Here is a 27316-nt window from a genome sequence, read left to right on the forward strand (position 1 = left end):
TATAAAGGGATATCATTTGTTTAGACACCGTCTTATTGTATAACTACTGACTTCCGTCTAAAGGTTATCATTAACAACAATGTCATTCCAAATCTGTGCAACGCGAATTTTGAAACAAGAACTAACCTCTCTAACACACCCTACGGGACAAGTTGGGCCGTTGATTCAAAGTATCAGATGGGTCAAACCTCGCTATAAACCAATTGCTAAGAGTAAACAGTTTTATGTTCGTGAGCCAACACCACAGGATCCTGAAGAGCAAAAAAGACTGAAGTTCTTAAATAATGAATATTCCACATATCTTCGGGCACTAAGGTAATTTCTCTCTTTCTCATTTCTAGTTTAATTCTTTACATCTATACGGTTGCTCGTTCTGCTGGGAACAATAAATAGTTTTCCCTCAAATCATATTCTGTCGTCTGAAAAAAGGGAAAGCACAGTAAATACATCAAATAAAATATGAGATGGTCATGGTCAGAGCGTCTTTTACCGTTGATGTATTAAAACAATATTGAGAGATTGCAAGATTGTTGTTGACCCTGAGCTAAACAACAATCTTGTATCTCTCGGCGGAGTTAAAGAATACGCATACCACCCTTTTTGGGCATAACCTAACCCTAACTACCGAAAACGGGTGGTGTGCGTATTCTTTACCTTCGCCCTGTCTCTCTATCATGGGTTGACCCTTACAGTTTGGAGTTAAAATTGACTCGTTTTCCGTTCATATCGATCAGTCGCCTTTTATTTTTCATTAAAGATAATTACATTACATTAAACAACTCATTCTTAAGATATATTGACTGATTTTGTTTTTGAGCTGAAAAGAAGTAACAGAACACTTTCTCCATTCTAAAAGAATTGTTGAACAAATAAAAATACAACTAAATAATTGATGTAAATAGTTCATAAAAAGAGGCCATTTCACGCCGAGAGCACCGGTTCTCGTCCGATCACCGAAGTTAAGCAGCGTCGAGCCTAATGAGTACTTAGATGGGTGACCATTTGGGAAACCTAGGTGCTGTAAGTGTCCCACACAACGGCGGTGCATCAGCATGGCCGCAGCTCTGAGCTGAAACTATAAAATAAAACTAAAAAAAAACAAATATAACCTGTTTTTTTAATGATAAAAGCAGAAGAGGAATGGCAGTGTCCATGACCCTTTTCAAGGCTTCAAAAACTAGTGAGATGGGAGGAAGTCTTGATCAAACTGAAACCTCACACAAATAGTTGCAGCAGATTGGAATCTGTTAAAAGTACTCAAGGACCGAGTGGAAGGTGACAGATTAATTTTATCACTCAAGTAAGCCATGGCAAGATATGCACTCAGAACATAAAGAGGTGGAATAAATATCACAAGGCACCCTGTTGTAATGATTGTACTCTAGATTGGTTCTTTATCAGTCCTAGAAGGATGAAAAGCAAATCAAATTTTGCTGCTTTACCTTCCTACCTTCTATGAAATAAATATATTTAGGCTTGCTTGTATCTGAGCTCTTAGTCATATTTTTACCTATTTAAAAAGAGCTGTGTTATCTAGAAGTTCATTCCTTAATCATGTAATTCCAGGTCTGATCATACTGTATGACACCTTGGGTAAGTGCCTTCTACAGCCTCAATGGCTGGTCGTTGGAAATGCTATTGTTTGCAAAATGTGATTTAATATTATGGAAAATATCTCTTTGTAATTATCCCAAACAATTATTTTGTCTGAAATGATATTGTTATCTCAGACAAAAATCAATGTAACAATATTTTCCCAATTTCTGTCTATCCCTGTATTTAGTAATTTATATCCATTAAGATATGTCATTTTCAAAGTATCTTCTCTCTTTGGTGTTCTCATCAAACTATTAAAAGTCTTACTCTCATTAAATACCTTTTCATCATCGTTTAACGTCCGCTCTCCATGCTAGCATGAGTTGAACGATTTGACTGAGGACTGGTGAACCAGATGGCTACCCCAGGCTCCAATCTGATTTGGCAGAGTTTCTACAGTTGGATGCCCTTCCTAACGCCAACCACTCCGAGAGTGTAGTGGGTGCTTTTACGTGCCACCGGCATGAAGACCAGTCAGGCGGTACTGGCAACGGCCACGCTCAAAATGGTGTACTTTATGTGTTACCTGCACAGGAGCCAGTCCAGCGGCACTGGCAATGACTTCACTCGAATGTCTTTCACCTTATCCATCCCTATTCAAGGTTCCCTTCTCTGACAAAATTGCAACATTTGATGATGAATACTAACTTTTAGTCTCAGTCAGATAGTTATATATATATATATCTAAAACTTAAAGTGTCTGAAAAAGTCATGAGCATTGCTTTTGCTCTTTAGACCTAGGATGTGGTACTATTTTACTGCCAAGAAGGGACTTGCAAGTGCATTAAATCTTGTGTGGGCGCATCTGTGTATAGCATATATTAGTTTTAGTCTTACAGATTGAACCATTTTTTAATGATTAGTTTTAGATTATTTTATCACTTTGCAATTTCATCATCATCATCATTTAACGTCCATTTTCCATACTGGCATGGGTTGGATGGTTTGACTGAGAACTGGTAAGCCAGGGAGCTGCACCAGGTTCCAATCTAATTTGGCACAGTTTCTACAGCTGGGTGCCCTTCCTAACAGCAACCAATCCAAGAATGTAGTGGGTACTTTTTATGTGTCACTGGCACGGCTGCCAGTTACATGACACTGGCATCAGCCCCAACTATGATCTCACTTGGTCTTCTCAAGTACGGTACCAGTTTGAATATTGACAAAACTGTTGCATGTAAAAGTAAATGTCATAGATAGGGTTTCTCACTTAACAAAGTCAAACCTCACTCAGTATACTTAAATCTACAGACTTTAGTTTTCTTAGTTGTTGAGGATTAATGTCACTTAATCATATCCAGCTTAGGACTTGTCTTTCATCCACTTAACCTCATAGAATCAGAGCTAAGCACTGACTTCCATAAATATCTTAGCTCTACAAGTCACACATTTTCTGCTTTTCTCTTAAGTTATCCTTGATGTAAACCCAGTGTTTTATCATCGTTTTAATATCTGTTTTTCTAAAATAGAATGAATTGAATGGGTCTGCTACACCTGTTCAGAAAGTCCCTACTTGATCTCTGTGTTTTGTCGTGTTGCCTTTGAGGTTCAGTACATCCTAAGATTTGATAATTTCTTTACTTCTTGTCGTGCCATCTTTTACCATGAGTACTCTATTCCATCACACACTAAGAGGACATAGCAGTTTCCACCAGTACACATTGTTCATTCACATCACATCCATACTAATACAGTTGTCTCTTTTATACATTAAGCTAATTTTTTTAACACCCAATCAGCTCATCTGCTCACTAGAGTTAGCATGTTTCACACCCTGGTATTTCTCCTTCATATATCAGTAAAGTACTTTCAAATCCTGCCATGATCTGTTAAAGAATTCATTGTTAAACTGAATGAATTTTTGATTTTTCAGGACACATTTCTTAAATGAGATAAGAGAAAGACCAAAAATAACACACAACCAGAATAGAAGTGAAGATTTTAGACAATTATTGTTAGAAAATGATAAATGGAATGCCCAGGTGGCACAAGAAAGGTGAGCAATATGGCTTGTGAGTTTCTACTATGTGTGAATGTTGTTTTGTTTATATCACCATCATAATTTTATGTCTGTTTTGCATGCTAACAAGTGTTGATATAAAATGTGTGAAATAACTAAATGAGTAATTAAAATATGGTATTATGAATGAATCTCTATATAGTTGCTTGACCTGCTAGAAATAGCAGCTAAGTTTTCCCTCGAATTACAGTCAAGTCTGAAACAAAAAACGCAGTGGTTAATGAATTCCACTGCTTAAAAGTAAAAACAAAAAAAATATGATGGTCATGGTTGGAATGCCTTTATCATAAGTTAGTTACCTACCCTGACGTTAGCTGTTTAAATAGCTTGCCACTAGGTTCCAGCACTTAGTCCTTCCTCTTTGTCATCATGACAGTAACATGCGAGGATGTGACCTCCTTAGCTCTTGCATAAGGTACACAACAGCTAATAGACATTGAGCAACTATGATGTAGGATACACAGAAGCTGAACATGGCCTTTCACTTGTAAATATCTTTCGTGATTCATTCAACTTGTATATATTTGTGACCTGGAGTAAAAGCTTTTAAAAGCTACAGGTTGGTTCTGTGGATATTCATTGTACTGTGTTCTTTCTTTGAATGACATCTTCTATTCCAGCTTTCTGAACGGAGTCGTTATTAGATGGTTTCACCATGTGAGACCACGGCCATCTAAAATGGTGACTCTAATGTAAGGTTTTGGAGGATTGTGTGTTGTCCAGAGCAGAAGAAGAAGTGCAAATTCGCGAGGAAGATGAAGAAGTGACTGCGACAACATTATCAGCAGATGACTAGGTACCAGAGAATTCCAGAATCCTCTCTGCGGAGGCGGCAAGTTGTTCAAAGGCGGTATGTTGCCCTCATGGGTGATAAAATTGATTGGATATTAGAAGGCATCCTTGAGAAAAATAACTGTTTGACGAATGATTGACCTTCATATGAACTATTGGTCAATTCCTGGATCCGTCACAAAAACTCGGTCGGGGTTTGGTCCCCGAGATGCTCATCCCACAAGAGTGTGTGAAATTTACTTTCGGCAGAAGGAGAGTTGCATCTGAGAACCTCAGTTTTGAAGGGTTCATACGTCATGTCAGGTGGAGTTCCTGTTATATTGTGGACTGATAGTACGAGAGAAGGAATGCCTGTGAGTACAATGTGGAGTTTGCTCTGAGCCAACTGAATATTTGAGGAAATGGAAAAGGATTCCAATATGAAAACACTATATATCTGTTAATTATGCGACATATGTCTTTCAACAAGATTTTTGTATCATACTTTGTTCAGTTTGATTGGACACCTTTCTTTGCTGAACGTTTCTTTCTTTGTACACATTTGCATTGTATTTTTTCAGTTGTTCTGCTGTAGTTCGGATTCTGTATATCACACATTTTGTTCTCTACAAGAACAGACATTTTTTCTACACGTTTCCTCCAAGTTTGTACTCTTGCATTGGTTCATACAACTGTTTTGCCATGTTTCATTCTTCTGTACCATTCTCTCGCACACGTACATTTCTCCTACCATCCTTTTGTTTGACCGTTTGCAGTCTAGGGGAAGTGGGGGCTGCAGGTGCAGTTACCTCCTCTGACAGTAGCTGTCTAAATAGCTTGCCACTAGATGGCACAGCATGTAACCTTGAGGTTCCAGCACTTAGTCCTTCTAAATAGGTTTGCTTGATTAAGATTAACTAGGAGCTAAATAACTTGCGAAACAACTGCACTACTATCATTGGCTGTGGCTTCAACTCCATTATAAGATGTGTATCTAAGTTGAACAGTTCATTAAGCTGGTAGCTCTACTATGAGGGAACTTCCAAATGGTCATTTGACCTGCTTGAAATGACAGCCACAGTTCTCTCTCAAATTATACTTTCCTGTCTTAAAACTGAAGGAGCAAGATGGAAAATGCAATCTGAAGTACATGAGGTGATTACAGCTAGAATGTCTTTGATTATAAGTCTGCTTAGTCATGGTTGTCTTAGAATTAAATTACTACTACTGCTGCTGCTGCTGCTGATGCAAAATACTACAAAAACAACATTTCAAGTTAATATCTTTGTATTTAGCTGCTCCATTCTTTATTTTCTGTTAGACAAGCATTAATGTTAAAAATTTCTTCAAATGTCATCTAGTAATATATAGTGATACATTTGTTTTCTTTCACCCAAGTGGGTGTGTTCACTTTTAATGGTTAGATATTTCTATATTAAAGTTTGTATAATTTATTCCATGATTAAATAAAATTTGTCAGTTTTAATAGGTACTACACTCATCGTGTTACAACTATCACATGAAATCAAGAAGGCAGTAACACACTCACACACATAGACATATACATATATGATGGGTGTCTTTCAGTTTCTTTCTACAAAATCTATTCACAAGGCTTCGTTCAGCCTGGGGCTATAGTAGAAAACACTTGCCCAAGGTGCTATGCAGTGGAACTGAACACAAAACTTTTTATCACACAGTCATACTTGTGAAAAAAAAACCCATAAACTTTTAATCTTTCCATGTCCCAACAGTTAAATTTATGTTATAAACATGTGACATGTAATGAATTCAACATTAAAGATGTTACGTACTAAAGGTGTGTATTTCGTTCATATTTTATTGCAGAGAAGCTGATATGGCAAGACTATCAGAATTGGATGCTGAGAGGAAAAAATTGAAGAGCGAGAGCTATCAACAGTATAGGCTTGACAGGATGATTGAAGCTGAAAAGAAATTCTCAGCTGAATTAGTAATGTTACCCTTTTTTTCTTTCCTATTTATCATCATTAATTTACACCTGTTTTTCTTGTAGGAATTTGTCAGACACCACTCAACGTTCATTTTACCACTGGCAATAGCCCTTTGTCCTTTGGAACACAAAACACTAGAGAAAAACCAGTCAATTTTGTTTGTGTCATTATTTTTTGTATAGTTTGGATTCCCTTTCTGTCACTATGTATCTTATTTAATTACTATTTTAATAAGTTTCCTATATAGTTAGGATTATTCAGATTACATTTCTATAAACATAATGTTGATTGTGTGTGTAGTGAGAGTGGATGCTTCGAGAGCATAGCTGCTAGAATAAAAATAGGTTGGGCAAAGTTCAGAGAGCTACTTTTGTTGGTAACAAAGGGCCTCACTCTCAGAGTGAAAGGCAGATTGTATGATACCTGTGTGTGAACAACCATGCTACACGGCAGTGAAACATGGGGTATGACTGCCAAGGACATGTATAGGCTTGAAAGAAATGAAGCTAGCATGCTTTGCTGGATGTGCAATGTCAGTGTGCATGCATGACAGAATGTAAATGTCTTGAGAGAAAAGTTGGACATAAGGTGTGGTGTGCAAGAGAGATGACTGCATTAGTATGGTCATGTGATGCATACGGATGTAGACAGCTGTGTGAAGTACCAATCTCTACCAGTGGAAGGGGGAGACCCGAGAAGACAGGGGACGAGGTGGTGAAGCATGATCTTCGAACGTTGGGCCTCATGGAGGCAATGACTAATAACTGAGATATTTGGTGATATGCTGTGCTTGAGAAGACCCTTTAAGCCTAATGAAATCATAGTTGTGGCCATTGTTGGTGTCATGTAACTGGCACCCAGGCTGGTGGCACATAAAAAGCAGCTTTCGAGCATTGGACCTCACAGAAGCAATGTGACTGATGCCGGTGTCACGTAACTAGCACCTTTCGAGTGCCGGGCCTCACAGAGGCAATGACAAATGATGGAGACCTTTGACAGTATGCTATACTTGAGAAGGGAGATCCATCAAGCCAAGTGAAATCGTAGTCGTGACAGATACTGGTGTCACGCAACTGGCACACGTGCCATAAGATTCTCAACAAATTTTATATTCTTCTTTCTGGGTTCTTGCATTTTATTTCACTACAAATCTTCCTATGCCATGTTAATTCTGCCTTGGTTATTTTCCGATCAGACCGAAAATCATTGCAAAAATCACAATTCAAGGAAAGTAACTCTTTCGAATCTTAAAGGAAGTTGGGAATAGTTGATTAATAGAGGTAATGGTTCTCAACCATTTCTTACCTAAGGACCCCTATTTTGCTCTGCTGGACCCCTATGTTAAAAAAGAAATCCTATTATATTTTTATAATCGGATATTATGAGGTATTGTATTAAAAATATATTGTGTATTGTAGAAGTATAACCATTTTATTACACATAAACTTTAACAACTAAATTCATATAGACCCTGGTTGAGAACCACTGGATTAAGGTATTCGACTGTTGGCCAGTTAATGGTGAATTCAAGTTCTTTCTGATAGGTTTAGACTAGACCCTTTAGTTTGACCAATTGTTTTTGAGTGGCCTATGTTCATAATCATTCAACTCTCAGAGATAAATATATAATTATTATTCTCTTTCTTATTTCAGGAGAAACCATTTATCTCACTTCAAGATCTTGACAAAGAGATTGCACTTGCCATAGACTCTAAAGTTAATTATAATTTTGCTATTGACAAAAAAGGAAATCTTTACAAAGAGGAGGAACCGAAGTTACTAGAAGAGAAACCAGAAAATACCAAATCTGAGTAATTCTTTAAATTTTAGTCATAAATGGAGGATATTTTTGTGTGTATGTGTAAATAATAAAGCAAATTTTAGTTCTTTTGGAATTGGATTTGTAATATTTCAACAATATCTCTCAGAATCTATGAAAGTCATCTTGGTTTCAAAAAAAGTTTTGAAAAAAGCACAAATTTGTTGGTTTCCACAACCTCTGTTAATCAAAACATGGAGGGATATATATATATACATATATATATATCATCATCATCGTTTATTTATATATATATATATATTTATGTGTATTTCTTCTTTCTTAATGAATAAAAATTCTTCTGATAGAATAAATGAGTTAATAGAAACCAATGTAGCAAAGAACACAAAATAACTGTGGTTTAGTTCCTGTTTTTAAGGCAGGAACTCCATATATTTATTGTGTTTCAGTCATTGGACTTATAGCCATGTTTGGACACTGCCTGTAAATGTTTAGTTGAGCAAATCAACCCCAATACTTCTTTTTGTTTTTTTTTTTTAAGACTGGTACTTATTCCATTGGTCTCTCATTTTTTCTATCAAACTGATAAGTTATTAAGATGTAAACGCATCAACACCAAGTGTCAAGTGATGGTGGGGAACAAATGCAGATACAAGGACACACACACGTGATCATTATCATTCACCTTGACAAACTTCTTTTAGTTTCTGTCTGCCAAATCTACTTACAATCCTTTGGTTAACCTGGTGCCATAGTAAAAGACACTTGCCCAAGGTACCATGCAATTGGACTGAACCCAGAACCATATGTTTTGGAAGCAAACTGCTTACCACGGTGCTTGTGCCTATATATATATAGAAAAAGAATGAATTTTAAAAAGTTTGACACTCTATTATCCTATGTATATGTGTAAAAATTCATTTGATTTATGTCTGTTTTCCAAGGTAGAGCATAAGCTAGACCATTCATGAAGCAACTGGTGGTTAACAGACCTTTCTGAATGGCAAGCCTTGTGAAAAAAATTACTGTGAACTCTTTTGTAGTGTGGCCTACCAGATGAGTCATGTCTCATGTAGCCCACTTCTTGATAAAGACTGCCTATGCCTGGATTTGATGAATTGAGGCATTATTTTAGTTGAATGCCCCTTTTGTTACTAACACATACCTCTTTGTCAAATAAGGGATATTTCTATTCAACTTGTTTTTGGAAGTATGGTATTACAGGATGATTTAGCAGGGAATGTCAACAAACATCACTGTTAGTTTTTGCTCAGTGCTTTCACAGTGTAAGAATGCATATATTTTTTAGTTGATGGTTCTGCAGTGAGACAGGGGCTGAGACACTAGTAATGAAGTGAAGTCCATCCATGGCTGTGTATCTCCACTTTTGCCATCCTTGTATGTTTTAAATGAAATTCATTGTGGCAGATTCTTGACACGAGGATGCTTTTTCCTGTCAGCCAATTCATTCTTGTTTCAAAGCAAAGTAATATTTTCCCTGGTTGGACACATTTTTATGGACGATTGCAACTGAACAACACATATACATACATGTGTAAATACACACACACACACGGCGTCTTTCAATTTCTGTCTATTAAATTCACTTGCAGGGCTTTGGTTGGCCTGAGAAGACACGTAATAGAACTGCACTTTATACCACAAGCTTATGAAGTGGAATAATTAATTACACACTGCCATGCCTGTGAATATTTTATACATACGTTAATATCAATCTTTGACAATACATTTCAAAAACAAAAGAAAACAATTTAGCAGAGCTTTTCTAAGTGGTTTTATTATAAAAGTGAAAATGATTTTGAATTGATTGATTTATAATATAGCTATCACATCTAGTAAACAAATGTCTCAGGTATTTACATTGACATCGTCATTACTTAATACATCTTTAATGCTTGTATTTAATTCATCATTGGTAAGCTTATCTTTACTAGTTGTACTTGTATCGTCATTAGTACTTATATCTTCAGAAGGTTGTCTGATTATTTCACAGTTGCTGTTACTGAATTTTGCAAGTACCTTATCTAATCTGTTTATAAATGTGTCAGCATCCGTTTTTGTCATACCAATACTTGCAGCTGCAGTCAGGTAACTGCATGGGTAGTTGTTATAATGGGCTCCAAAATTTACAAAGCTTTGTTTGCATATTTCCTTTGTCCCTGAGTCTTTAGCAATTACCCTACCAATGAAAGATGGAAAGAAATATGATTTTACAATACATTTTAGACATTACAAGCACATATTCAGATAGGAAAGAGAAACAAATCCAGTCATAGCTACTTAAGCTGTTGCTTTTTATAATGTCTAATATCATTTTACAGTGAAAATCTGAGCTGGCAGTTTATTCATAATATACTGTTGTTAAGGAGAAGACTCGGCAAGCCAAGTGAGAGCATAAGCTGTGACCTCTGCCAGAAGTGTAGCCAGCTCACTTATTCGCATCTTTACTTTATTGGACACTAAACTCTGCTCGTTAAGACCTGTTGGGGCAAGTGAAATCGAAATCGCAATTGAACCATATTCGATGACTGGCACCTGCGCCAGTAGAGCACTGTCAGAGCGTGTTCATTACCAGTGCAGCTGTCTGGCTTCCGTGCTAGTGGCCCATAAATAGCACCATTGAGCGTAATCGTTACCAGTGTCGACTTCTAGCACTTGTGCTGGTGGCACATAAAAAAAAAACACCTTTTTGAGCGAGGCCGTTGCCAGTACCGTATGACTGGCCCTCGTGCTGGTGGCATGTAAAAGCACCCACTACATTCTTGGAGTGGTTGGCGTTAGGAAGGGCATCCAGCTGTAGAAACTCTGCCAGATCAGATTGGAGCCTGGTGCAGCCTTCTGGCTTGCCAGTCCTCAATCAAGTCGTCCAACCCATGCTAGCATGGAAAGCGGATGTTAAACGGTGATACTGTTGTTTAAGGTACATTACCAATTTTACATGGAGGAAGAGTGCAGTTATTCCTTACTGATAGTTTATCTGCTGAAGGCAGAGTTGACCTTTGCATTAAAAGTGCTTGACATTGTTCATAGCTTGAATTTTACCACAAGCATTTTGTGCTTTTGGTAAGAGAAAAACGTGTGCTCCAGCTGGGCCTGCCTAACAAAGGCCAGATGTTACTCCTAACTCATTGTTGAGTTTTGTTCTTACTCCTCTGTACTCTTACTTTCTCTTCATTTTTGTACCTGTTTATAAAGAATGATGATTCAGCTATGAATTCGGGATAAAGCAGTTTTATTGTTGTATGAGACATTCATAAAGTAGCTCCATCTCATACAACTGCTTTACACAGTGAACTGCATATTATCTTATGCCACAGACATTAGAGAGGTTGTCACATTGCAAGCATAATGAAAGAATTACTATCCTCTGAGATGGATAGCTTGCAATATGATTTGCAGAGTTCATGTTTCACCCATATGTTCCATGTTTTGGTGTGCACATGTGTAGTATAAAGATAACTTACCTTGTTCCTGAGACAAATCGTTTGAACAGCATAGATCCAATTTCAGTTACATTAATGCTCTCTTCATATCTGAGGGTCATTGCTATGGAAATAGAAACAGACAATTATTAGAAACAATAGAAACAGACAGACATTATGATCAATGATACAAGAAGCTCACTGCTGTCTAAAGCAAAGCAGATATGTGAACAAAACTCAAGTTCCTATTATATGTTTTTCATACTAGTATTGTGTAAGGTCTATAACTCTATTTACTAAGGTCCAGCCAGTTAATTGACAGAAGAATCGCTCAGTTATGCCTCTTGTTTCAATCTCGTTAACACCTGTCTTGGTTGCAATAGATGTGCTTTCTGTAACATATATTGCAAAAATCAATAGAGTAACATAATTCTTCAAATTGGTCACGGCTGGAATAATGGTCAGTGATAGAAAATTGGACGCTAATCAGACACATTTGGCCCTCATCAAGATGGAGGGGTGGACTGTCTTTAACCTCTGTTATATATTTCTATTCCAATTTTTAAGTAATGAAGAGTTTAGCAGGTGACATAAGTCTGCTTGAGCAGAGATGGACAAAACGAACAAAACTAAATAACAACAAAAACATAGTTACTAACAAACAACCACAACAGTTTGATGCAACAAGAGGATACTCTACATGGATACTTGGTTTGCTAGACATAACTGCAAAATGTTCTGCTACCATATAAAAAAAAAAAAAAGGAAGAACAGATTGAATAATATAGTGGTAGGTAAATTAGATGGGATAATTATAACTGAAATGCCTTTTTATGATAAGTCTTCTCAATTAGGGTTAAATAACAAGTCAATGAGATTGTCATTAGAAAACTGTAACTTACCCATTGAAATTTGGTTATTGTTGATGGTCAATAATTTTTGGCCATGTTTCTCGGCACATGATGACAGTGCGTTCTTCAAATATATAAACATTTCTTTTCTGTCTTTCAAAAGTTTCATGTAACCAGTAGAACCAAGAGACAAGAGTGTGATGAAGAGGTCAACAGTTGGAGTCGAAGAGGCTCTGCCTTGAGAAGGTATAAAACAAACAAATTATGGTCCTGGATTCCCTAAACCTGTAGCAGATGAGATGATGATAATGGCTGGAATGCTTTTGATCATAAATCTTCTACAATCAATGCTAGCTAGGGGTTGAAAAGTAACACCACCACCATCATTAAAAGCAACAACATGTAACATTTCCTATATAAAACTGGAGATGGTCAAAATGGTTAAATGACACCATGTAAATAGTGAAGTATGTTACTGATTCCTATTGCCCAGTTTAACATTGCTATATGGCCCTTTGGGTCCTGTTACAAAAATTCAAACCAAATCTTCTGCCTGAGGACAACCCATAGGTGATTGTTTTTTTTGTCCCCATCCCAGCATTCTTGGAGGTCCCACAAAAAGTCCAAGAGTGCTACTCTTTTTTCTTTCACTATGTCAAACAACTTTAAACCCTTTATTATGATAAAAAAAGTTTGAGAACCACTTCTATAGCACAGACTGGGAGATGTTATATGATTCAAAGATCCAACACTCTAGCCATTGGAATATGTGCATTCACATACACACACTGACTTAAAAGGCATGGTTTGTTATTGCCATTCTGCTGAGACATTACCACTTTTACCAAAAACACCTTTCCTAATAAGCCTTTATTAAGTCTTTCTATTAGAGTTACTTTCCTTAGTTGAAATCCAAATCAAACACTTACCTGGATACATCTTACCAATTTCATCAATGAAATTTTTGTCAAACCCAGCAATGATTGAACCTCCCACAGGGACCATGAAGTTTTTATCAGTGCTCTGGACAAAAGCATCAATTCTGCCAACACGTGCAGCCTGGCATGCAACAGAAACGACAGTAGTTATTATGGATGAAAATATGCAACAGGCGAAATGCATTTGGTCAGTAAACTTATCACTAAACATGCAAAACAAAGAGCGGGTATGTATTTAGATAAACCTTCTCAACATAGGGACTAAATATCCTTGGGAAGGACTACTTTGACTAACAAAGAAATGTCAAAGTAGTTACTTGATTTATTCAATATATGTAGCCAAATCATTCCCAACAACCATTCTGTAGTCTTTAAAGTGAAGACCACAAGTTTTCAATTTGGAATTCTGAACATCATCCACTACAATAATTAATAACTACTCGTCAGAAATGATGAGTGAATGTTTTGTTAAGAATCCCTGTCTCTGTACTATAAGTCTACCTGATGAAACCTTCAGTCTTAAACTTTAAAATTACATCTCACACAATAAAGATAGATTAGCTTCAGTTAGCATAGTTATTGGATGAATCCTATTGCAGTTCCATTAATGACATTCTTTGATTAATTTTAGTCATCTAGTGTCCACTTAAAAGCAGTCAAAGAGATATGACATTAATAACAGTAACCACTTCAAAGGCAGGGAAATAACAACTACAACAACCACAAGTGTCATCATGGTAAGATGAGAACAACTGCAGCAATTATAGCAGTACACTCTTCTATTACACAAACATCTGACTCATCATGAACTTCTGATTCCTCACCAAACCTAATGAAAATACAAAGTAATTTTACATTCCTAGAACTAGAACTAGATCAAAGTACATAAAATAGTTACCCCTTTCCTCCAATTTAATTCACCATTAATTAATGGAGAGTGTAACTGTTTCATGGAACTTACCACAGCATCAACTATCATCCATCATTATATTAGATGAATATAAGTGGATATAATAGACTGCTGAGCACACATAAAAGATTACCTATTTGTGAAACTTGAGGTCCCATAAGGCCGTAACTAAATAACTCTAAATAAAGGAGCATTAATAGATGTAAAGCAAATATATCCCTGGAATAGGAAACTTATCTATTGCATAGAACTATCTCAAAAGTTTTAGTCTTAAAGCCAACAGTTAGATGGACTAAGGAATGTAAAATTCAGTATCTGCTTCCACATCTTCGAAACAACAAAATACTGACAGTGGATTTGTAATCACACCATTGTAATTGTTTAATCCTAGGTTAATCTTTTCAGGCAGAATTACAAACAGACTCATTCCAATAGTGGCCATTCCATCTATTTTAGTATATCAAAAATTATGTAATACAATGTGTAGTTTCTTTTATTTATAATTTAAGGACATCTTGGCGTTTATTGCTAGCAAGTTGAGTAACTTCACAAAAGCCCCCTCCTTGGCTCATTTGTAACCACAAACCAAGAGTTTGCATTTATTTTAAAAACAGGGTTGATTCCAGTGGCATTCAAACTCACAAACACAAGACATTAGATCAAATAAAACATGTGCTATGGTACTCTACTATTCTATAATTATTCAATATTATTTCAAGAAGTAGTTCTGTCCATTCCATTACATATACTGAATATCATCACATCAACTCCCAAAAGGTTACTACAAGTTCAGAAATGATGGTGTTAAATACTGTAAGATATATTGTTTTAAACAATTAACTTGGTCAAATTTTTTAGTACAATTCTTGTGAAGTTTAACTTCTACCTCCTTCCTTTTGGGGTCAAGAAACAGGGAGACAGGTTTTGTTTAAATCAACTATAATTCCACCCACCAACACACACACTATATGTTTACACATTTGGTACAATAAGCCAACTACAGTCACAGATTTTAAGCCATGTTCAAGAAGTTATCAAACTGAAAAACCCATAAAGCCTCAGAACATTGCAATTACTAACACATTAAACTGTGTCATCTGTTTGATTTTATTATTTGTACAATGGTCTTATTTCTTCAACCTTCTATGATCTTATTACTGTCATTTACCAAATGTACCTTGGACCCTGTACAAAATCACTCTAATCTTTCTTCCTCACAGCTGTCATTCTCTGGTGTTCTTCCCAAACATTTATCTAGAACAGTTTAAATTCAACATAAAATAACAATAAAGCCAGTACTAACTTAATGTAACAAGCTAAGAAATTATTAATTAAAATTACATCTCTAAGGGAAGAGACAAATATTTTCTAATAATGAATTAGCAACAAAGAACGAGGGAGACAACTCAGAGCAGGGAACTCTGATGAAAGCTTTCTCCAGGTCGATGAAGGCTAAATACAATGGCTTATTTTTAGCCAAGTACTTTTCCTGCAGCTAAAATTAAATTCTAAAATTAGAATTCAGTGTGGAGTCAGTCTGATCTTTGGTCAGTATAGTGACAACTCCAGGAATGCTTTGGTAATATTAAACTTCATCAGCAAAGCATAGCCTAACCTAATTTGCTAGAAGTAAGGTTAGTGAGAGAATACAGAAACTTTTAGTGAATAAAAACTGAGCATTGGTCGGGAAGGAAATATCTAGAGACATTTGCTGTGTGAAAAACTAGTAGCAAAGTAAATTACTGTTATTTCTTGGTTTACTACAACTTGGGCCACTTCATTATTTTTCATGCAGCAATTGCCTCTAGACATTTCTTTTCCACTCATTACTCAGTTTTTATTCATCAAAACACACACACACATAAATAAATACATGTCACTATGAAAAGTTACTAAATGTGGAAAATGAATGGGAGAAGAAGAGTCTACCAAATATCGAACCAACTGAGGGACCAGCCATCAGGGTTGATAGCAGCATAATAGATAAGGCAATTAAGGACGTGAAGACAGGGAAAGCTCCTGGGCCATCAGGAATCACTGCCGAGATGATTAAAATTTCTGGTTGTGTAGGCTACAGCTTAGTCATAGGATGGCACCATTCCCAATGACTGGTGTAGTAGTATTATAGTTAGCTGCTACAAGGGTAAAGGTGATGCCTTAGATAGAAACAACTACAGAGGCATTAAATTACTAGACCAAATCATGAAAGTTACTGAGAGGGTTATAGCTCAATTGATTAGAAATAGAACTAAACTAAATGAGAGGCAGTTTGGTTTTGTACCTGGGAAGAGTGCCACAGATGCCATCTTCCTAGTGAGTACTTGGCCAAAAGTAAGCCATTGTACTTAGCCTTCATCGACCTGGAGAAAACTCTCGACAGAGTTCCCTGCTCTATTATATGGTGGTCTCCACATTGTAAAGTGGTTGGTGTTTAGAAGGGCATCCAACTGTAAAAGCCTTGTCAAAACTGACCTTGCCTGTGCTTATGCCATGTAAAAAGCACTAAGTCCACTCTACTAAGTGGCTGGTATTAGGAAGGGCATCCAGCTGTAAAAAATCCTGCCAAAACAGTTACAGCAGTCTGGTGCAGGCTTGTCAAACTGTTTCACCCATGCCAGCATGAAAGACGGATGTTAAACGATGATAATGATGGCATGAACAAGACAAAAAGGAAATCTGAATATATACTAACCTGTTCCAGTAAATGTGTACATTTAGAAGCTTGGATTCCATATGCATTGTTTACCAAATGTGGAATGTTGTTTTCTTTGCACAATTTAGCAATCTCTTCCAGTCTACAGATGGACAAGATGATAGAGAGGGAAACAGATATATTGAGAGAGTGAGAAATGCAGATTAGAATGGACAAATTTTACTCAAGCTATGTCTCTTTTAGAAAGTTAGTTACTTCTTTTTAAGTATTAAGTACACAGTATGAGGTGAAGCTGAAAAGTTCCTGACTTTGGGTAAAAGAAAATACAGGAGGATCAGTTAATTATGATTTTATTTCATGTATTCCCCTCTCAGATTCACACACTTATTGCTGTAATCATCCAGTTATTCCAAGCCCTGTAAAAGAACTTGGAAGGTTGGGCCTCCAACCAGGCCTTTTGCAATACCCTTACAGCCAGGAACTTTTCAGCACCCACCCCTGTATTTACACTGTTGTATGCTCCCACATACATACACATGTATGATAGCTTTCCATCTTCCACATTCTATTCCACTGAGGAGATATTGGTCAAGCATCAGCTATCATGAACCTGGAGCCACTTGATTCCAAAGTAAATTTCTTGACTACACAACCATGCCATTGAGTTGAATTTTCAAAAAATGTGTTTTTTTACAAAGAGAGAGTATACAGCATGTTTTTCTTTCAGACATACTTGTATTTTAATTACAGGTTGGTCACTACATTAACGACATACTTTTGAGGTATGAATGCTCTATGATGACATGCAGTACTCTTGTTGCATTCTAGTGTTAAGCTGTATAACTGTTAAGTTATACTACCTCTCATGCAGTCCAAATAGATAAACAAAAATAACAGTAGCAACATCAATAACTTTTTTTAGCTTCAAACACTGTGTTGCAATGGATAGATCAGAGCTAAATGTAGAAAAACGGCAACTGTTATATTATTAGTATCTCCTCTGTGACTGTTGTCAGACTGTATATGACATACAGGGACAGAGTAGTCTATAGAGGGAAAAGCATACAAACACCACTGTACTGAGTCAGAGAGGTTGTCTGAGCATCATAGCTTTGTCCAAATAGGGCTAACTCAAATAACTGGCTATGTGTTTACTTGAATAGGACTGACCATGTGCTAAACAACAATACCATTACCACCATCACCACCATGCAACAACCACAACAACATCACCACTAACAGCAATAACATTATTAACAATAAAATAATAGATTTATAAAGCTTATCTAATAAAAATGATACATACTTATCTGGTGCTCGTGGAGCAAAACAGCTGGTTGTGGACATGACACAGGCAATGTTCTCCCTGCCCAGCATATCAATCTGTTCAGTTAATTTAGTGACATCAGTTCGTAGTTCATCTCCTTCTAATACATTCTCTATGATTACAGGCTGGAAACCTGAGAACAGATTGAAATATCTTACATCATACACTGGTCAGTCACACATGGTAGACAGGTAGAATGACAATGGTGCTGATAAGAATGATGGTAGTGGTAGTGATGTGTAATGAAAGTGGTGGTGGGGATGATAATAATAAATGTGGTAGTGATGGTCATAAATATGGTAATAATGTTGTTAGGGATGATGATAATGATGGTGATGAAAATAATGATGATGATCATACTGGATAATTTTTCACTGACACTGAAATTGAAGACAGCTGTATAAAGAAGTGCCGATCTCTAACTGTAGTGGGAACCTGTGATAGAGGTAAACTCAGGAAGACATGGGACATGGTAGTGAAGCATGATCTTCGAACTTTGAGCCTCACAGAGGCAATGACTTATGACCAAGACCTTTGAAGATGTACTGTGCTTGAGAGACCTGTCAAGCCAAATGAAATAGTCATGGTAACTGACACCCGTGCTAGTGGCACGTAAAGAACACCTTTCGAGCACTGGGCCTCATGGAGGCAAAGTGGCTGTATGTTTCAAATCTAAAAGCGAAACAAACAAGAGAGATAACTCCAGCATGATAATTCAATTGAAATTTCAATATAGAAAATGTGATAAGAGAGTGGATCTGGTCTTTAAAGTTGACAGGTGAAAGCATCTGAGAATCAAGCATCATTCTGTAATATGCAAGCAAAGCCACTTCCCTGGAATAGATATATGTAATTATAATAAACAGTACATATTGTGTGAATGGTTGGCAAATGAGAACAAACCTGCAGTAACAATGGACTTGAAACAAGATTTCTGATCAATACGGGGCCACAGGACATATTTTGCTTGAGGACGATGTTGTTTAATGGTCAGCATACACAAAACCAAGGCCATACCTGTGGCTACAGGAACGACAAAGCAATTCTTCACAGAATGTACACCTGAAAAAAAAAAAAAAATTCAGCTTGCTAAACTACATGGCATTTTGTAAGAAAAGGGAGAGTATGGTGTTTATAATAGGCCAAGATGACCATATTACATTCATTTATTCATTTAACTTCCGTTTTTTCCATGTTAAGCAAGTATTTGAGACAGGATTTTATGACAGGATGTTCTTCCTGTCACCAACCCTCACCTACGCAAATTCTTATACAGGTTTTCAAAAGTGCAAAGTGACCAATCATAATGTCAACATATCACTGCCTTGCTCAGGCAAAGCTGAGTGTTTGTAAAGTTTATACATGCCTCCGCCCCTTCAACACACACATGGTAGGTTTCCTATATTTTCCATCTTCTAAATTTACTTACAAGGCATTTATTAGCCTTGGGCTATATTTGAAGACAATTGCCATGATTGTGCTAATTCCTGATTGCATTTTCCAGAATTATAAAATAGGTCACATAGTTCACATCAATCAGGAGTGACCATTTGTCTTATGAGGTTTACAAGACTTTTAACTGACTGGAATGTAACATGGAGGTAAATAAAAAGGAGTGCCAGAAATCACTTGATATATATTACTCAGTTTTTCTGCAGACATCAACCTACAGGTGTTTAAAATAAACATCATTTGAATCAGTCTCACCGATTTCATTAATACCTTTTACCTCTTCCTTTCTTTAAGTCACCTGACTGTGGCCATGTTGGGGTACCACATTGAAAGGTTTTAGTGGAACAAACTGAATCGACCTCAGGACTTTTAAAATTTTAAGTCTGGTACATATTCTATCGGTCTCTTTTACTAAACCCCTAAGTAATGGGGACATAAACACACACACACACACACAACAGGTATCTTTCAGCTTGTCTACTGAATCCATTCACAAGGTTTTGTTTGTCCTAGACCTATAGTAGAAGACACTTGCCCAAGATGCCACATGGTGGGACTGAACCTGGAACCATGTGGTTGGGCAGCAAGCTTCTTATCACACAACCACACCTAAATTTCATCAGTCTAGAAGGCTTTGGAAATATCACAGGTACTATACATTTTTCTGTGACTGACATAAAAAAGAATCTTCCCTTGTTGACAGAACAGTCAGACCAAATGAAGTACTTTATCAACAAATTATTTTTGACAGAATGATGAATATCTAGATAAAAGGTGGAGACGAGTCTCCATGAACAAACATTTACCACTTAGTTTGATAACATCACGGGCCAAACAGTTTGTTATTTTCATTAGAACACTGGAACCCGCTGCCTTTGGCTGGATTGCAGTGATATCTCCAGATCGACCAATTCCATGACCCAATCTTAAAAAGAAGACAGAAAAATTTAAAACTGTAAAACATGAAAAAAATAAAATACATAAATATCCTAAAAACTCTCAAATTTTTGCAAAGTAAATATGAATGGTGAATTTCAATGCTGTGTTGGACTCAACACCATCAACTTCAGTATTAACCCCAGGAGACTGGAAACTGACCTTGGAAAGATTTGAACTCAGGATGTAAAGAAGTGGAACAAATATCACTAAGATAGTTTTCCAACATTCTAACAGTTCAACCAAACATCTCAAACTTATTTAAAATATATTTTCAGGTCAGACTGGACTGAGTACAACTGCACATACCTAAAATAACACTCAATAGGTCTACTCAAGCATGGCCTGTCGCCCGACGATTCAAAGGTACTTTTTAAATGGGTTGGTTATGTGACACTTGTATAGGCTATGGCTGTGATCTCACTTTACTTGCCAGGTCTTCTCAATCACAGCATATCTTCAGAGGATTCAGTCTCTTGTCATTGCCTCTGTGAGGCCCAATGTTTAAAGGTTGTGCTTCACCACTTCATCCAATGTCTTCCTGGGTCTCCCCCTTTCACAAGTTCCTTCCACTGTTAGGGAGTGACACTTCTTCACACAGCTCTCCTCATCCATATGCAGCACATGACCATGACCATACCAGTGCAGTCATCTCTCTTGCACAATACATCTGATGCTTTTTATGTCCAACATTTCTCTCAGGGTACTTACACTCTGTCGTGTATGCACACTGACATTACACATCCAGCAGATCATACTAGCTTCATTTCTTTCAAGCCTATGTATGTCCTTAACAATCATGGCCCATGTTTCACTGCTGTGAAGCATGGCAGTTCACACACATGCATCATACAGTCTACCTTTCACTCTGAGTGAGAAGCCTTTAGCACCAGCAGAGGTAGGAGCTTTCTGAACTTTTCCCAGGCTATTCTTATTCTAGTGGCAATGCTCTCAGAGCATCCACCCCAACTACAGACTTGGTCACCTAGGTAGTGGAAGCTATCAACTACTTCTAGTTTCTTCCCCTGGCATATGATGGAATCTGTTTTCTGAGCATCTTCGGTGTTTATTGCTCCTGTGCATCTGCCGTACACAAAAACTATCATCCCGGTTAACACTCCTTTGATGTTGCTGCACCTCTTATGCATCCATAGCTTACACTGGGTACATGTTATGGAGTTTCTACCTACACCTTTTCTACAGATTGAGCAGGCCCATCTACCTGAAGGAGTTTGTGATTTGTTCGCCTTCCTACTTACTAGGACTTTGGGTTTTGCAACATTGACTCTAAAGCTCTTTGATTCTAAACCTTGCTTTCACACCTGAAATTTCTTCTCTAGTTCTGGTAATCATTCTGTTATGAGATCAAGATCATCAGCATAGAGGAGCTCTCAGGGGTAGCCTGTCTTGAATTCCTCTGTTATTGCCTGGAGGACTATGATGAATAAGAGGGGGCTGAGGACTGATCCTTGGTGAACCCCTACTTCTACAAGGAATTCTTCACAATACTCGTTGCCAACCCTTTTCTTACTGACAGCATCCCTGTACAGCTCTTACTAACCACTTATCCCTAGTTTCCACATTGCCTACCAAATAAGGGATCGGGGGACCCTGTCAAAGGCTTTCTCCAAGTCAGCAAAAGCCAAGTACAGGGGTTTATCTTTGGCTAGGTATTTCTCCTGCAGTTGCCTTACCAGAAATATAGCATCAGTGGAGCTTCTACCTGGCACAAAATCGAATTGCATCTCATCTAGGCTGACTCTCTCCCTAATTAGTTGGGTTATGACCCTCTCTGTGACTTTCATCTATATACATATATTTCTACACACACATAGGCTTCTACAATGTATGTTAGCTACATGTTGTGGCCCAGCTAGCAGCATACGGGCAGTTGGTAAACCTTGTAGGCCTACAAAGTCTATTGGGCTAAACATCTAAAAGGATGTTTAACATTAAAGGGGTGTTAACTTCACTGCACAAACCTCTCTAGTAAGGGTCAAGGTTACACTATAGATAAAAATAAGCGACAAAGCTGTATTTAACACAACAAAAGTTATAGATACAACGTACATGAGAATAATAATAAAGAAATCCCCTGAAATAAATAAAAAAAAATCAAATAATACTTGTATGTATTACCTATAGTGTCGTTTAGCAACCAGTTGTGATGCTAACCTGGCTTCACGCTCTCCAACACCACAGTTACCCATGAAGTTGTTGCTGTCCATCACAGCCAGTTCATGTAACACAAGTTCTATGGTGAGATCATCCCAGCCTTCTTGGGGAAGTTTCCTCTGAAAGCATAGATTAATAGAGATAATGTGTATCAAGTAACTTTGGTTCTTGAGTATCTTTAGCAAGATTCATTCTATTGCAAGCATTTAAATCATATACAGCTCCCCTATTGCAGTCCTTTCTCACTCACAATTAACCGGCAGATGATTAGATAATCATGAAGTGAATTAATCTTATCAGTCATGGTAGTGATTTGTTTTCTATAGTAACAAGTATATAATGATAAGGAGCTGTTTAACCATAACAACAGTTATGTCCCTTAGATCTTTTTCAGTCACATCAACTATGCCGACGATGAAAATCTCTTTTAAAATGATTTAAAAGTTAACTGGAACTTTCTTTATCATACCAAGACATAGCGTAGTAACATAAATTTCGGATACGTATCGTACTGTTGTTGTTTAGACTCAAGGCAGCCCTGATAGAGCACATCTATGATGAAAGACTTTCCAGTTGGGGGCCATCTGTTTTCTTAAGTGTATATAGGACTACATTATATCATATATTCTTATATATTCTGAATCTAAAATGGTTGGCTGTGATTTGAGGAAGATTTGGCTGCTATCTCTAGAAAATCAAGTGTACACATTGAGGCTTCAGGCTTCATTGCTGGTTTGTACCAGTTGTCATATGAGTGGATGGAGCATTGTGGGAAAACATTTGTAGATAGAAAATTAAGAAGCAGTTTTGCTGTTTAACCCGCACTCAACATTGACCGAGGATAGCTTTAATGAATGTCATTGCAACTATGACTATACTATCATTTTAGTATTTATCAATATCTAGAGATTTGATGCATCCTTTCTTTATCCCAAGATGGCTTCTATTTTTAGCAGTTGTAGTAATACACCACAAGTGGGATCTCTTGTTAAAAAATATTATTAGTTGTGACGTAGATTTTTATATGTCCAACTTGGCACATACTCATATTAGATACATTTTCTGAGTCTAAAAAAGCAGATATTAATTATAACACTTACATGCTGCAAGAGTTCCTTCAGTTTTGCTTCATGACGCTGCCGAGCCTGGTTCCCTTGCTGGATGTAGCCCACAGATACAAGCTGCTCACACAGAGTGGACACACTGGAATTCATTTCTGCTCACAACTAAAAACAAATAATTAAAAAGCAATGAAAGCCAAGAGTAGTGTGGTGAAGTAAAACAAATCTTAAAATATTGATTTAACATGAGAAAGAGGCAAATTTAACCTATTTCCTGTGACAAAGTATACTGCCCAAAATGTTATAATTTACCTCTTCCACACAATAAACCAATACGTTCTACATTTGAACTATTTGTGTTCACTAACTGTTAACATAGAACGTTACTAGTTTCCAATGATCTCATTGTTTATTATGATATAAATGCTTTCCTCAATTAATAATAATGATTTCTAACATAGGCACACAACTACACATTTTTGAGTAGGGAAAATAATCTTATATTCATCCAAGTACATAACTGGTACTTATTTATTTCTAACATGATAAAAGGGAAGTTGATCTTGGCAGGATTTAAACTAAGAAAACAGAATGGGAAAATATATCACAAGGCTTTTCATTTGGTAATCAACTAATTGCCAACTATAGGTACAAAGACCACTTATTTTAGGGAAGGAGTAAAGTTGATCCGGTAACTCCTAGTATATTACTGGTACTTAAGGTTATGGAATGACAAAGGTTTGACGTTTGTTCTGGGTTTTCATGTTCTGAGTTCAAATCCTGTTGTCAACTTTACCTTTCATCTTTTTCCAGAGTCAATAAAATAAAGTTGAGATCTTAGAAGTGAGTAAATAGGCCAGGTGTTAGTAAGGTCAGAGAAGTTGCTTTCTTTGTGGACGGATATATTGTAGCATGTTTCTAAACACCAGAATAGCCAACTGTAGAGAGAGAATGATTGAAGAGACTGGTGAAGATAGGAGCCATCTCTGGAGCACACTGTTTAAAAGTAATTGAAGGGAACAATGCCAGGGCTACCAGCCTTATCCTGACATAGTCATGATGACTAGCAGAGTCAGTCTTTGACCCTCCTCCTAATCAAAATAAAAGCACCAGTTATTTATTTATACTCACAAATCCTTGAGCACACTCAATAGATTAAATTTATTCTATTACATTTTATAGGCAAATGAAAAAAGGTAGTAAACATCAGTTAGAGTAAAGTCAAGGTTAGTTAGGATTGATAAGACAAAATAGAACAAATTCAATGTGGAGGGGTGGAGGCGAACATAACTGGTGAATGCAAGTAACTATTACTGCTAGCAGTATGTTTTGATATGGTTACTTCACGATAACCGCATCTTGTAAATTTATGCTTTTTTAATAATGAAACCGTATAGATTTTTAATAGTGATTATGTATGAACACGAAGGGGTGGGGTCAAATTTGCGCTTGTGGTATGTGCGGACAACTTTACGTTTGTGCTATCTGAGGTCAACTTTGCCTTTGTAGTAAAAGTTAAAATCTCAATAGGGCCAAATTGGGTGTAAACTTAACCAAATTCCTGGTTTAAAAATCACCACCTCGCACACTGGGCATCTTTGACGAAGTCCATTCTGTGCAAGCATTCGGGCCAAGTTTTTGGTTTAAGGATACTTTTCTCTCTGCGTTCCTTGGACGCCAATGTACGGATCATGGGCACTGCCTTTTTTCCTGAGTGCATAAAGTAACGTGATTCTTTTAGACAACCTATTTAAAGAACACCCATACAGGATGGTTGCACTCCATAGCGGTAGTTGTTGTTTATTCGTATGTTGTTAACTGCTATTAACCTGACGTATGATCAGAGTTATGTTAGCCATCACCATTCTGTGTGTGTCGGAATACTTTAGCCAATGTTTCTTTTCCTTTCTCAGACAGTGATTTGAGGAAGAACTGGAAGTTATTTCTAGCATGACAAGCGACCACACCTAAGCTCCATCGCTGAATGATAACTTAAGGTGTATATAGTTATTGAGATACCTGGCGTAGTTAATCCTCTGACGTTTTCTGAAAATTTTTTCTATTAGAAATGAGAAGGCAGAATTTAGTAAAATATAGCAGACACGAGAGAGACAGAGATGTTAAAACACCAACGGAAAGCTTTCGCATCAAGTAACACTAATTTATCATACTACATACCGGTAAATGCTCATCAAAACATTGCAGAGTATGAAAAGTGGCAAAAATATTAAATAACCTTTAGAAAAGTTGCACAGCAGCAAGCAATTATCAAAATAACAATTACGCCGGTTAATTAATAAAAACGGTGTTAGGCGAAGAAAGTTCCTGGTGCTATTTCAAAATATAAATCGTGATATAACACCGGTAAAATTTATATTTTGAAACAACGTATATTTGTGAAACATATGTGTTGATGTATGTCACAAATATAGGGCGAAAAGATTAAATTTTATATTAGCAAATTTACATGTGAAGTATTCTGTACCGTTTATTCCTTTCTGTAAAGCAAAAATCGGCAAACTTTTTGTGAGGTGGGCCGTATTGGAAATGCTTTTACGTCTTGTAGGCTTCTCAAAGTATGATGTGACGTACCGGTAGTTTTTTACCCCCAATGTGTCAGGGGCCGGTCACATTTCTTAGTAATATTAATTTATACCGGAAACAATATATATATAATGTATATAATAAAAGTTGACAACTTTTTAAATCTTATATTTATTTTGTAAACAAATAATATAATATTACATAGGTATTTTATAATGTTTCTTTCTTTTCTGGAAACTCGTCGCGCACCGGCAGCTGATGGCACGCGAACCGGTGCCGGTCCGCGGACCACCACTTTGAGGAGCACTGTTGTAGACCAAAGCGGGAAAAATAAAGATGAAAACCTGATCACACAAGTCTGTAGCAGTAATAGAAATGGGGATGTATGCAGGGGAAGACGTTCTCCTGTTTCCCAACCTCAGTCAAACGCACTTTAAGCATACATCTAATTCATAAAACCTACTTCCATAACTGGACTATTGGAACAACTTTTTCAAAGAATTTAATGACACCCGTTGTAAAGAATGTCTACAAATTAAATGATGTAAAAATCAGTATGCACTATGCTTGACATGGCAGGCAGTGGAGCGTGAAAACGGTTTTGGCTAGTGTGATGTAAAGGAAGAAAAAAGACAGAAGCGAAGAGAGAATTACGGTAGTCTTACCTGTCGGTCCGGAGAAAGGGCCACTTTCAACATCCACGTGCTGTCACGATCTCCAAGGTTCACTCCACGTCCACATGCGCTTATCGTTACTCTACCGTCTCACACGTCCGCTCTGATGTGCTGTGCGCCGCTGGCTGACCCTCGTGCTTCCCTGAATGCCGCATGTCCACCGCAGCACTTCCGGGGGGATCTAAAGGCCCCACTTCCGATCCTTCCCTACA

General features: G+C 37.1%; 2 protein-coding genes and 1 pseudogene across 5 annotated transcripts; 2 read left to right on the forward strand and 1 right to left on the reverse strand.

The window, feature by feature from the left end:
• Positions 1-11: 11 nt before the first annotated feature.
• LOC106882426 (probable 28S ribosomal protein S26, mitochondrial) lies at positions 12-8255 on the forward strand. The gene is made up of 4 exons (XM_014933099.2): positions 12-315; positions 3470-3592; positions 6236-6359; positions 8014-8255. Exons 1-4 carry the CDS (start codon positions 80-82, stop codon positions 8173-8175), a joined length of 645 nt encoding a protein of 214 aa, XP_014788585.1. The 5' UTR covers positions 12-79; the 3' UTR covers positions 8176-8255.
• Positions 909-1027, forward strand: LOC128247198 (5S ribosomal RNA; annotated as a pseudogene).
• Positions 8256-9911: 1656 nt separating the features above from the next.
• On the reverse strand, positions 9912-26482 carry LOC106882424 (O-phosphoseryl-tRNA(Sec) selenium transferase). 4 transcript variants are annotated; one of them, XM_014933097.2, is made up of 11 exons: positions 26372-26482; positions 23926-24051; positions 22790-22944; positions 20521-20639; positions 19166-19324; positions 18242-18395; positions 16975-17077; positions 13364-13493; positions 12486-12671; positions 11626-11707; positions 9912-10340 (listed from the first exon to the last, which is right to left on the reverse strand). In XM_014933097.2, exons 2-11 carry the CDS (start codon positions 24037-24039, stop codon positions 10010-10012), a joined length of 1533 nt encoding a protein of 510 aa, XP_014788583.1. In that variant the 5' UTR covers positions 24040-24051; positions 26372-26482; the 3' UTR covers positions 9912-10009. The 4 variants fall into 4 exon arrangements, with proteins under 4 accessions (XP_014788583.1, XP_014788582.1, XP_014788581.1 ...); XM_014933096.2 differs by lacking the exon at positions 26372-26482 and adding an exon at positions 26123-26212; XM_014933095.2 differs by lacking the exon at positions 26372-26482 and adding an exon at positions 26065-26190.
• Between the last annotated feature and the right edge of the window lie 834 nt (positions 26483-27316).

The sequence above is a fragment of the Octopus bimaculoides genome, chromosome 2, assembly GCF_001194135.2.
Source record: "Octopus bimaculoides isolate UCB-OBI-ISO-001 chromosome 2, ASM119413v2, whole genome shotgun sequence".
Taxonomy (NCBI): Eukaryota; Metazoa; Mollusca; class Cephalopoda; order Octopoda; family Octopodidae; genus Octopus; species Octopus bimaculoides.

Coding starts and splice junctions, on each gene's coding strand:
- LOC106882426 (XM_014933099.2), top strand. CDS start 80: ATGTCATTCCAAATCTGTGCAACGCGAATTTTGAAACAAGAACTAACC. Junction 316..3,469: donor ACATATCTTCGGGCACTAAG/GTAATTTCTCTC, acceptor TTGATTTTTCAG/GACACATTTCTTAAATGAGA. Junction 6,360..8,013: donor AGAAATTCTCAGCTGAATTA/GTAATGTTACCC, acceptor TTCTTATTTCAG/GAGAAACCATTTATCTCACT.
- LOC106882424 (XM_014933097.2), bottom strand. CDS start 24,039: ATGAATTCCAGTGTGTCCACTCTGTGTGAGCAGCTTGTATCTGTGGGC. Junction 12,672..13,363: donor AATTGGTAAGATGTATCCAG/GTAAGTGTTTGA, acceptor TACCTTCTCAAG/GCAGAGCCTCTTCGACTCCA. Junction 11,708..12,485: donor CAATAACCAAATTTCAATGG/GTAAGTTACAGT, acceptor CTATTTCCATAG/CAATGACCCTCAGATATGAA.